At 38.9% G+C, this 12789-nt stretch overlaps 1 protein-coding gene across 5 annotated transcripts in view; it reads right to left on the bottom strand.

Annotated features, from left to right (window-relative positions):
- The window catches only part of KIAA1549 (KIAA1549 ortholog), a 145813-nt gene that overhangs the window by 19012 nt on the left and 114012 nt on the right, over nucleotides 1-12789 (bottom strand). For all 5 annotated transcript variants that reach the window (XM_065840144.2, XM_065840160.2, XM_065840153.2 and 2 more), the window contains exons 11-13: nucleotides 10157-10359; nucleotides 6796-6920; nucleotides 1652-1857 (exon numbers count right to left, since the gene is read on the bottom strand). In XM_065840144.2, coding sequence (XP_065696216.1) covers nucleotides 1652-1857; nucleotides 6796-6920; nucleotides 10157-10359 — 534 coding nt within the window. The remainder of the gene's footprint in view (nucleotides 1-1651; nucleotides 1858-6795; nucleotides 6921-10156; nucleotides 10360-12789) is intronic.

Here is a 12789-nt window from a genome sequence, read left to right as displayed (position 1 = left end):
AAAAAAAAAAAAAAAAAAAAAATCAAGTGTGTTTTTCATTTGTAGTTTTTGCAAACAGAACTTTTTTCCACTCTTCCATAAACCTCTACTTCTCACCTCCCTGCCTTCCCCTATCTACCTTCTCCCCCAAATCTCTGAAAGACTAAACTATGTCACACAATTTGTAAACACACTTTCTTCCTTGGATATTTTGGAGTATGCCCATTGTCTCCCCAGGTAGATGTACTATTATACACAATACAATAGGTGCAAAATAGCAGGTGCAATTAGAGAGAGGTGGTAGTTTGTTAACAAAAGGCAGCAGGAACATGAAAAAGTCCTGCTGTCTGCTAGAAGTGACTCAGACAATAAGACTCATCAGTACAGGCTATATCTATCTTTGCTTGTTTAAACAGAGATACATTTGATCAATAGTGTTGAAGCCTGTCACCAATTCCCTTTAATGACCTCCATCACGTAAGAAGCAAGAACTTAAAGAGCTAATTGAGCTCATAACTTGATGCTTCTGCAGAAACAGCAGTACAAGGGCCCAGCTCCCGAGAAAAACACGGTGTTATCAGCTCTGCCTTTTCTTGCAGGTTGCACTTTCACGCCTCTCTCCCACCTCTTTTTCAAATCCCCTGGAGTGTATCTTATCATCTGGGGAAAGCTATCGTAACACCACACTTTTAAGTCCTGGCCCAACACTCACTGAAATCATTATCATTGGAAAAGATGTGGACACCAGATCAGGTAGAAACAACTGCTCTGTCTGTGCTGGTCTACGTATGGAACACATTCGCAGCAGCAAATTAAAAACCAAATAAGAATTGATTTTCGTGTATTCTCTCATCAAAATCCCTTAAAAGCATAAAAGGCACACAAGCCAGACTTAGTCGTTACGTTTATATTTAGAATGATATGTCTTCTGCCCATATAATCAGATTTCTGTCTTGTAGCCGCTCCTGCCTACGTATACTGGTTGTATGTATTTACCTCTCTTCTGCAAGGTACTCAGAAATACAGTATCTTAACGTATTTAAGTTAAAGGTTTCAGTAATCTTCCACTCTGAATTATGAGAAGATGCCATCTTAGGCCCAGTACCAAAGCAGGGTGCAGGTACATGGTACTGTCAGGCAACATGTGATGTGGTTTTCTCTCCTAATGCCCCAGGTACGCTCATATTCTGCTTAGAGTAACCCAAGCCTCAGAGAAAGCAGGAAGTTTCTATATGCTTACAGTCAGATAAACACATAAGACATTGGAAACAATGAATATGCTGCAAATTCACACTCCAGAATTACTTGAGATAACTTGTTTGTATAACCAACATCCCGAGCTGCTGAAAAGCAAAAAGAACGGTGCAGAATGAAAACCAAGGTGGGTCAGATTTCCAGTTCTCTAACACAACTCTCAAAAGCACGGTAATACAAGCTATCCTGACCATCAAATTTGCTCCTCTCTCAGTGCTGAAGTATCAGTTTAGATATCTCTTAAAAACAGGTCAGATTATCTCTTTGGACAGAAATAGGATTACTCCTGCAACTTGTCAAAATTCAACCCCTCAGGAACTAATGAGGAACTCCTGATAACACGAACCTGGATACTTTTCACTTCACTCTTGGCTGGGCATACAGTTCGCCACAAACATTCAAAGCACTTCAAAAATACCTCTTTATTAATTTTGTTGGTCTCTGCCACTCGATCAGAAAGCACCGAGTTCTGAACCGGAGGTGCTGCCATCGGTTGCATAGCAATCAGCTGGATCTTGCTGGGGACCCGTCTGCTGGCATCTGAGGAACGTGACATCCTATCCACATGTTCAAAAATAGAGGCTGAGGAGTGCTGTTCGTTTCCACTGCTGGTCTGAGGAGGTCCTAAATCACCAGAACAAATACAGAGAAAAGCATTGCTGCTAGGGTTATCTCAGTCAAATGTTAAGCTCTACAGATGCTACATTACAGGAATATGCCTTGTTTTCCATCTGTGTTTAATTTGCCCTATAGGCATTCCAGCTGATCCACATTTAGTGTACAACAAGTTTATCCAATGGTTTGCAAATTATAAACATTTTTCCATTATATTTCCAGAAGGCAAGTCACCATTTTTTATTTCTGTAAATGAAGCTCTTGGCACTTGCAACCCCCCCAAAATCTCAATCTACTTTACTCAAAAAAAAAAAAGCTGTTCCAAGTATATAACTGCTAATGGTTTCTCTTATCAGTACTTAAGGAGATGCAAATTCCTCGAACAGAGGTTCAAAGAGCAGTAAAAGATGTCTCACTGCACTGTTTTCTTCTCTGTGACAGGATAAACAGTTCACATAGTAGTAAGTAAGGTGCACAAATATTGCCACACTGCAATTTTTTTCAGAGGTTATATCAACTCAAATACAATCAGCAAAAGATGTTACGGAAACTGAGAGATGTGAAAGTTGTGGCCCTGGTCTTGCCAACAGTTAATTGTATCAACAGAAATGGGTCATCTCCCTCAAAATACTTGAATCTGTAAGGTCACTCCAGTGGTCTGCAGTTAAGCACGTACTTAAGTATTTTTTTTGCTGGAGCTAGGCCTACAACAGAAACCATTATGTGGATTAGGCTTGCAAAAACTATTGAAGACTTGCAAATTAATCTTTTGTCTCATCCACATGGTAGCACCACAAATTCATAAACTGCTTTACACTGTGAAATACAAGCAATAAGAGATTAAGGTTTTCGACTGCTCCCATGGAGGAACACAACAGAGTAGAGGGACATAGTCGCTCATCCTTGTATGGACTCTAATAACAGCTTGTGGTTCTCAGATTGAAATCAGGAGAATCTGATTTGATTCTGATACAGAATCAATTGTTGATCAACTTGATGCAACTCCAACAGACAGGATGGAAAAGAAAACAGATACTGCTCTGATCTGTATCTATCTCTTTTCTGTTGCTATTTACATGATCTTCACCATTTGTCATCTTCACAGCCCCATCTTCATGGATTTCTCAGAAGCATGCAAGCATGGCCTCTCAGAGAGGGCCACAAGACATATTACGTAGTTAATGTGGATCCCTCAGAGCAATCCTGTAGTCAAGGGAAATCTAAACTTCTGCATCCATCTTTCCTGTTTTCCCACACATTAGTCTTGTTTTCCAAGGTTTCCAGTTGATCTTTCCAAGTCCCTTCCAATCCCTAACATTCTGTGATTCTGTGAACAGCAGTTCTTGAAGTTCACTAAGTTTCAACAAAAAAATTTTAAGGTTATTTTCATATTACTTGGTTAGCAAGGTCTAAAATGTTCTATTATGCTGACAATTCACTCTGAATCTTTATAATTTCATTCATAACCTTCCCTTTTGCACACACAAACAAGTGCTTGGCAGAGGTCTCTTAGCTGAAGTGGTTCTTAAACTCATTTTGTAAGACTGTCCAAAAGTCCCACTGTCAAATTTTGGTAAGGTAACATTGTACGTTACTCTCTTTTGCAGAAAAGATACACAACACACAAAATAACCCATAAGCTGCATCTGACCTTTAAATCCTCTTTGTGTGCATACACTGAATGTGTCTCTAAATACAAACCATGATGGAAGTACAGTAAAGTAGATAAGAAAGCCAGGAACTGCACAGTGCTGCAAACATACAACAAAAGGAGAAATGGTTTCTAACTCAACACATGAACGAGTTATTTTAGAAGTTCTGACGGGGTGAATAAGAATGGTTTCTCATTTCAAGGTTCTTATGTTACACTATCGTCCATGGTTAGAAAATCTTCCTTTAAAAGCTATCAGATGGAACTACATGAATGAAATCTCAGACTAGACAGCTGAGGCTGAAAAATAATGAAGAGGAATTAACACCCAATAATGGGCCGAAAACATTTAAACAACTAGTCCATACAGGTCACATGTCAGTGACCAATGTTCATCACTGTTCCCTGAGTTGAAACTACTAATTAAACTGAAATGTCAGAAAAATTAATTGCTCTGCAGGAAGCTATGATTTCATACGAAAACCAATCCAGCTGGAGACAGAGGAAAGCTTCCTGCACCTTCTTGAAATAAAAACAAGGGACACAGCAACCAAGATGCATAGAGTCTAATCCAAAATCATGTAAAGTCAAGGGGAATCTTCCCCTGATTCACTGGTATTTGAATCATGCCAGAGCATGCAGTTTCAGATACATTTCACACAGCTTCATCATGTGTAGATTATGTCCCCGGGATGCAGCTGATGACTCTCATTCGTTACTTGTAGAGACCCAACAATGGAAAGCATCCTAGCCAGTCTTATATCCATCCTTCTAGACTATTACAAGATGGAAACTGCTATCAGAGGACACAGTCTGTAATTTATCTCTAGATATGGTATGTTTTATCAAAGACAGGGTCAGCTTTCTGCTGCCCCAACCTCTGCTATGTCTCCGTCCTGACCAGAAAAAAAAATAGTCTGTGAGTAAATATTTGTGCTTTTTGGGCTTCCAGTAAAGATGCTAACAATGCCCACCTGGACACATTCCTGTGCGACCTCACCTAGGCGTTCCTGCTCCAGCAGGGGGATTGGACTAGATGATCTTTTGAGGTCCCTTCCAATCCCAAACATACTGTGATACTGTGATACTGTAATATGTGTAACTTGTTTACATAAAGTTAGTTTCAGGACCAACAGCTGCCCCAGTTTTGCTTCTTTCACAGTGATGTTTTCCTCAATAATTTGAAAGAACTGGGAGGAAATTAGAAAATAACCCAGCACCTCTATTCATATTAGTACTCAACTACCAGGTCTGGTTACTTACCCACTCTGTTTGCTCCTGACAACATAAAGGAAAAAAAAGAGACAACACAGTAATTATTACAAATAATTCAGGTGGAATCGTAACTGGAAAGAAACACAGCCATAAGATGATTGCGTTTACTTTTGAATGAAATGCATGAACTCGGATCAAACTGCCAAGCCTCAGCTGCACAAAAAAGGGAGTTGAATCTGCCATTTAACAGACTGAGAGCTCTCCACAGACAGTGTCTCCAATTCTGAATGCTAAAAATAGTATCTATGATTACCAAACTAGAGGTACCAAATTCTGGAAAAAAAAAAAAAAAAGAAAAAAGAATATTTGATGCAGGAAGGGCATGATAGGTTAAAAGGACACATCTTACACAGTATCCTTGCTGCCTTTCCCAGATAATTCAGAAGCATCAATACCTAACACTTCACCAAAAGGACATGTTAAATCTTACACAAGGTCTTTAAGCCCAGTTGGAAAACAAAGAGAGAAAAATGGAGTTCCCAGGTACGAAGAAATGGGGAAAACACTAAATCAGGGCAACAGAATTCAAATCAGATAGGTTGGAGTAACTCATAAACCATCCTGAGATGAGCTCTCTCATAGCACAGTTGTTATATATGTACTTGAGCATGACTTTTGGTACTTAAAGCACACCTAAAGCACTGAAAACCTATACAGCATCAGTACAACATATTCTTTTTGTAAATTGTGTAAAGTACATACAGCATTCACTGTGTGCTGAATTATTGGGAAGTTTAACTTTCTAGTCACATTAGCAGATGCTGTGCTTTGTTTTCTTGCACGTTGGTTACAGAGGAAAGCGAGCTTCTTCACCCTTGTTCTTCCAGAAGCAGTCCACATTACGAAAGTTTAAGAATCATACACTCTTTAGCTTGACATTTAGCCACTCATGAGCTAGCAGTTTATATAAACTATCTTACACATTCCTCAATCTCATTTCTTCAACATAAGCAAAAACCGAATATTGCCTGCTAAGATCTGAATTTCACTGGCACTAAAGTCCTCAGTAGTCACCTTTACATCTCAGCTGGTATTTCAACGAGTATATGGAAAAAACATTCAATATACCAAAGAAACCGCTCACAATGTCATCAGTATTTTCTTCTTCTCAGTTTCTGCTGCCACCAAGGCCATTTATACTAAGAACAGATGGGGATATCACAAGGTCAGAATTCAGTATCAGAATTTTCTCTAGGAAGACTATTGTGATACAAGGCAAAGATTGGGTAAGTAAAACCTCAAGCAGGAAGCAAGCCATCTAAACCCAAAAGACTCAGGAAAAAAAAAAAAAAGCAATTATTGTTCATGTAGGCACAGTTAACCACACAGTTTTAAACAGGAAAATAATTTAGGAGAATGTTTTAATTTAAAAATGAAAATGGGTTTGTAGCATTTTATCAACTTTTCAATGAGGAATGAAATATATCTTAGGGTACCTCCAAGACAGATGGTGGCACTTCAACTGGAAGGACGACGGCTCTTACAAAAAAATGTCACTGTTATTAACGTACCAGCACTGGATTTTCATCAAAAGCACAATCATTAAGGCATTCTGATGCCTGAATTAGAACTTATTTGTAAAACATTTACATTTCTGGCCTTTTTTTTTTTTTAAATCTCACTTTTTTTTGAAGCTACAGTTATGGACACACACCCAGGCTGTATCAGGTCCTGCTGTGACCTCTACTGTCCATGTAACTCCAAGATTGCTACCAGGAGAGCCACAATTAGGTCTAAATGGAAAGAGGTTTTCTGCGGGTATGTGGGAGAGAAAAGGGGAGAAGATCAATTCCTGCTAAGAAGTTAGTTTCAAAAGCTTGCTGGAATAAAAGGAATGTGTAGATCTTCAGTTTCAAGAGAAGAAACTAAATGAAAGAGGAGAGGAAGGAAATTTTTCACGACACAAACCAGAAAAATTAACAGTCAAAGAGGAGTTTAGAAAAGTCTCAGCACTGAAGTAACTCTTCAACCTGAGTAAAGCACTGCTAGTGCACACAAGGAACAAAAAGAAAGTAATATACCCTTTTTCACTGCTCTGCGTGGTTTGCCTTCATTTGCAACAGTTGATGGTCTTGCAGTTTCTTCTCCTGTCTCTCTCCCACTGGATTGTTCACTTGCTGTAGAGTCAGCATCTGATGGTGAAACTCTGCCACAAACATTAAAAAACGAACAAACCAACATGCAACATAAGTTTGCAAAGGGGCACAGTTGTCACACACAAAGAATCCTGTGCTAAAGTATCTTGTGAAGACTGCTAATATTTTCCACTGTTTATATGTAAATTTATAATAAATTATCATAGTTAAGATATTCATTGCAATGATGTTACTGTTGTTGTGTGCGAAAACTGACTCCAACAGGACTCACATGTGATAAGATTGTTAACTAATCTTTCCTTTAAAATATACTTCAAGAAAACACTCTGCATTCATAAGTAGTAGTTTACTTTTCAGACAAAAGAATTAAACTACAAATAAGAAACCCGTACAGGTAATTAGTCTAATATTCAGACTTGCTAACTTGCTGTTCTCCTGCTAATACTACAAGTCCACATGTGTATTTTACTGACCAGTTAAATGGAGGGCCATTCAGAAATGCCACTTTTTTGTATTTATCCATACAGTCATGAGATTCTTAAAAATATTTGTTACTGACAAATTACAGCTTCAGTGTTTATAATTATTGTGGGTGATTACAGAAAAAAAATATACATAAATACTGTGATTTTCCCCAACAGAATAATTCAGCTGTAAAATTATTCAGATAGTATAAAACCAGAAAAAAATACAGGGCATAGAGCACCCCCCAGCTGATGTTAAAGCCTGTCTTTTCATACGGCACCAGCCTTTGTGATAGTGTCTCTAGTGACCATTTTGTCTTGTGAACATTCATATTTTATTCCTGCATTAACTTTGTGAAGTGCAAGATTTGCCTGGGCTAGATGGAGATCTGAACTAGTTACTGGAGCTCTTGGCTAAATATCAACCTGCCTAGAGCACACAGACTAAGATAACTACACCCAGCCAGACAAATTCATTGGAAATTAAACCAACTCCTCACAGCAAGCAATGCTCCAAACTCAACTCCCCTTTTTCTCCTCCCTGAAAAATGCACTGATAATTGAACAAAGTCATTCATTCTTCTCTGCAGGACTGTAATACTAAGTTGTTGCATCCCAATTAAAAAAAAAAATAGCACAGAAAAAAGAGAAATGTTTCTCAAAGAGCTTCCAGATCTGCACAATTGCATCTTTTCTTATTTTGTAATGTGGAGAGGGTGGGCAGAGCTATCATCTTCACCACCTTTGTCTTGGTTCAGCAGAGTATAAGGCTGGGGTTTCGTTTCCAGATCCGTTACTGACTTTCCATTTCACCTCACTGTGCCTTGTTTTCCTTTATATTCTTTTCTCAGTCTATCTAAATTATCACTAAGTAAATTATAGGAATATAAACAGTGCTGACTCAACAGTCATCAAAAGTGCTGAGGAATTTGCAGTTGTGTCCTCTCAAGCCAAAACAACAGGTCCAGCTCTCAGTTGGAACCTACAGATGCCATGCTTTCTGAAGTCGGTTGTTTTTCTTGTTTGCTGTTTTTTTTACAGATACAGAACATCTACTCACATCACCGCTGTATTTCCTGGCATTCAACAAACAGTCCTGAAACGCATTGCGATGAACTGAGTTCTGTATTTCCTCACAAAACAGAAAACAGCTAAAACCAACATAACACACTGTGCTATCATTTCACATTTCAACTTCTGCCTCAGGGAATACATGTTTTAAATCTCAAGCTGACATGGGCATGTCAGCATGTTAGGGAGATGATGGTAACATCTCCATAGTTAAGCCTAAAGGGAGATTTGCTCTTAACAGAGGATAAGGGAAAGGAGGGAAATTCTCCTTTTTGAAGTGTTTGAATTTAGATGCTATTAAAAAAATAAATATCTTTGTTCCAAATTTGAACAATGATTTATTATTGTCTTCTTGGGGAAGCATTATAATGCTAGCTCCTGAAAATTCTTCCTGCTTCATTTTCTGAATTATTCTAGATGAAATACAGTAACAGCCTCAAGTTTAAATTTCTTTCTTATATGCATATAGATACGTTTCCCTCCCCTTAAGTAGGCCATTTTTGAAAGAAACACAAAACCACTAGTCCTCAAGGTTTACATTTGTTTTAATTTAAGCTACACCAAAATGAGTTAGCTCATTTTTCTGCCATTATTTTCCCATTTTGCCCACCTTCCACTGTACCACTGGTAATCTACTACTTGCAAGGCCTATAGGGAGTTAGGAAGACAGTCTCAGCATCTGAGAGGTGGAAACTGAGCTGTGCGAAGCCCATGCGGGGAAGATGAAGCAAGAATCTTAGAGCAACTGGAGCTTGAGAGGAAACACAGAAGTTTGAGCAGAGGATCAAGATGTGTCACAGACACCTGCAGCTCAGGAAGAACCATTTCTTTCTCCCACCCTGTCATAGCATGAAGGTAAAAGCACAGGGGATGCTGAGCTGGAGACAAAGGAGTGCAAAAAATTAGAGGAAGGGAGAAGAAGAAAGTGGAGCAGAAAGGAGCTGTTTGTGACTCACCACAGCACTTCTCTCCTCAGGGCTCCATTTTTTCCCCATCTATTACTTTCCTACTTTTTTTTTTTTTAATTTTTTATTTTTTTTAAAATGCATAGATCCTTCTTTACTGCATAGCTCTGTTAGACCACTTATCTTACAAACATAATCCTTTCCAGCAAGACACATTCACATAATTTGATTTTTGGAAAAGGTTGGGAAGTTACTGGTGAAGTTTGACAGACACTCTTCCACTTGCACAACTCTAAATTTTCACTCCCTTTCTGAAACAAAACTGGGTTGATATGACAGCAACCAGATAGCCACAAAAAAAAAAAAGCACTAGCTACCTTCCATGATTTTTTGAGACACTGTTTTTTTTTCTGGAAATTCCAGCTTACCATATATGTACTGATCACTATTCATGTTTCTGAAACACACTGCTATTCATCACTGGTTTTTGCTTGTTTTTAACCACCCCTTGCCTTAGTAGCTAAATGTCACTACAAAGTGAACGTGTCAGAAAATACACACTTTATGTTTCCACTAAACTAGCAGTGATTTGACTCCAGCCAACCTAGTAGTGCCTTAAATACTCCTTTGAACTGGGCATGTTGTCTTTAAGAGAAAAATGGACACTAAATTCTCACAATCTTGTACTAATGAGTAGCGAGACGTAACACTGACAGCCCACTAGAAAACGCAAGTCCCAGAGCTCTGGAACAGTTCTGCCCACTGAAATTGCCTTAAAAAGACAGTAACTGCCAGCCATTAATAAACTTCCATCTACTACAACTTGTTTTTCCTCTGCAAACTGACCTCCCTCTGTGTCGAACAGTCTTTGAATGCTTTGATGAATTCTTGGATTTGGGGCTGGGCACATCTCCGTTTTCAGATGGGGTAGTGTCCTTAATAGGTCCTGGTAAAGGAGCTGGCTCATGGATAATCAGGACATCATCTTTATTGTGCTGGCCCAGATGCTGCTTAGCGAAATCAAAGCCTTTCACACTGGGGGCTTGTAGCTGTGAGAGAAGAACAAAGACAAAAAACAGGAACAATGAGTGACAACGAGAACAAAGGCTTTGGTGAAGATCTGCAAACAATGACCATTAGGAGGATGGTCAGGATATGGTGGTCTCAGGAATGAACATGAGAGCTGCAGGGAAAAGGAAAATAAACCCCCATGATTCTGTCATCTTACTTAAGTAGATGATACACAGTTCAAAACTCTTAATCAGCAAAACTACTTAAAAATAGCTTTCTGTAGCTGCCACATCTTTTCCCAGCTATTTCTTCAGATTTAATCATTGTGTGAGGAGCTTTTTGAATACTTGTGGGTGCAAGGTTGTATATGCCTGTGTACTGACGGAAATGGTTACCACTGCCAGGTCATCTTTCCATTTGTTTCACTGTTTCCATTTTTGATTATCATTTCCACAAATGAGCGAGGTTAGTTTAAATAACTTGAATAACATGTCATCACTGATCTTCTTCATTTTGAGCACCCCAAATCTTCAGGAGGTCTGGGAGTTCTTGTACAAACACCTAGTTTAGCTGATGAAACATTTTGCAGATCTGAATTATACAGCAGTCTGACAATAATTTTTCAGCCAGCATGGATGCCTCCAGCAAAGTACTAAAGAACTGGCGCTTAGGAATTTCATACTGAATAGACAGAGAAATATATAAAAGGCCTTGGAGTTTAGAGAAATTAGATACTTATCCTAGAGATCTTAATAAAGGCTTACAGATTCAACGGGTGTCCTTGCTTGAGAAAGACACAGAATTGGGCCTTTCATTTTCTTAACTGTATTTATGAAAAAAGCTAGTCTCACCTTGTCAGTGACTTGATTGAGACTTAACTTAATCAAGCCTCCAAGTTTCAAGTTCTCCTGCTGACTTTTTTGTGGCTTTGGAGTAATTAGACATTCTGAAACACTAATTAGAAGAAAGTTTTTCTTGGAGTCTCTCTCAATTTTATGTAGTTTGGAAGTTGAAAGTGGAAAGAAATGTTAACTCCAGTTTTCAAAGTGCACACAGCACAGCACACGCATAAAACCTTCTGTGTGTTCCCAGGGCTGATTTCCTGCAAAGTGAAGCATGTGTTGGAGTGTGCGTTTATGGGTGCGTCAGGTTCCAGATGTTTAAAATGAACCCCCTTTCATAAAGCTTGGCATAACAGCACAGCGAACTACAAACATGACCGTCTGATATCATGCCAAAGATAAGCTTGCCTAAGGAATATTCTGAAACAATCTCTTCAAAATATTTTCTCAGTAAGCAAACATCTTCCAAATGGTTCTTAGAAAGAGTGTTGCCGTACAGCAAGCTGCCTATTTAAACCAGTAGATGGCAACAAAAGCTCTCCTGTAAAATCTAACAAGTATCTGAAGGGTTGAGGTTTCGGAGTTTATTTCTCACAAAATGAGTAAGCCTATTATTGAACAGATCTGGACATCTTCCATTATATTCCATTTTTGTTGAGCTTCACAACAGTCCCTTCACTTCAGCATTATGGGTGATATAATTACTGAATTTATGCAACTCATCGCAACCACTGACCAAAAAGGCACTGTTGGGCTAGACCAGGTGAAAGTGTAACTGTTTCTGCATTTTTTGAGTCATAGCCACCTATTGAACATTGTCTTCAGGCTCTTGCTCACTTAAAAACCAAACCAAACGAGCCCAAATTTCTATGCCTTTTTTCCAAAGTTCTTGTGGGGAGGAACTTCTCACTGATGCCAGAATTATCACGCCAGCTTGCCTAACTCTTTAAATACTCCACCCTTGTGCCTATACAACCCTGCTGCTGACACTCAATGATCATTTTTTCTATTTCACTACATTCCCCTCCCTTGACTCCAGCCTCCTTCGCCCCAAAGATGATGCCAGGCTTCACCATGTGCTGAGCACAATTATTTCACACACACACACACACAGAAGTGGTGTTCCTCTACCCTTTCTTAAGCACCCTTGACTTGACCTACAAAGTTACTACTCTTTTTTGAATAGGGTAACAGGTGGGGTGAGCAGGGAGAACGAAGACGACAAACATTCTAGTAATAATGAAATAATTAGTATGGTTTTATTTAGATTACTGTGTGTGTCAAGCACGTGTGTCAACCTACCTTAGACTTAACCCTAACATACTGGGTTTGTAAACCCTCTGGGGAGAAAAGTAACATGCAAACATATAAATTTTCCAACTTTTAACTTTGAAAAGTCTTATTCCTAGCTGTAGCGCTATGCTGAAGCATAACCTTTCATCTAAGCACAGTTATAGAAACCAATATGCGTACAAGTATGCACACCACAGCAGATGTACGCACAAATGTTTATCTGCAGACAGACCACACAGAAGTTGAATTGAAAGACTGCTACTATTGCAAAGACAGGCATTCACACTGTAAGAAAAGGCACAGTTAAGATTATCTGAACAATCACAACTGGAT

This window comes from Patagioenas fasciata, chromosome 1, assembly GCF_037038585.1.
Source record: "Patagioenas fasciata isolate bPatFas1 chromosome 1, bPatFas1.hap1, whole genome shotgun sequence".
NCBI lineage: Eukaryota > Metazoa > Chordata > Aves > Columbiformes > Columbidae > Patagioenas > Patagioenas fasciata.
The sequence above is the reverse complement of the archived record's forward strand: the minus strand, read 5'-3'. Positions and strand labels throughout refer to the sequence as shown.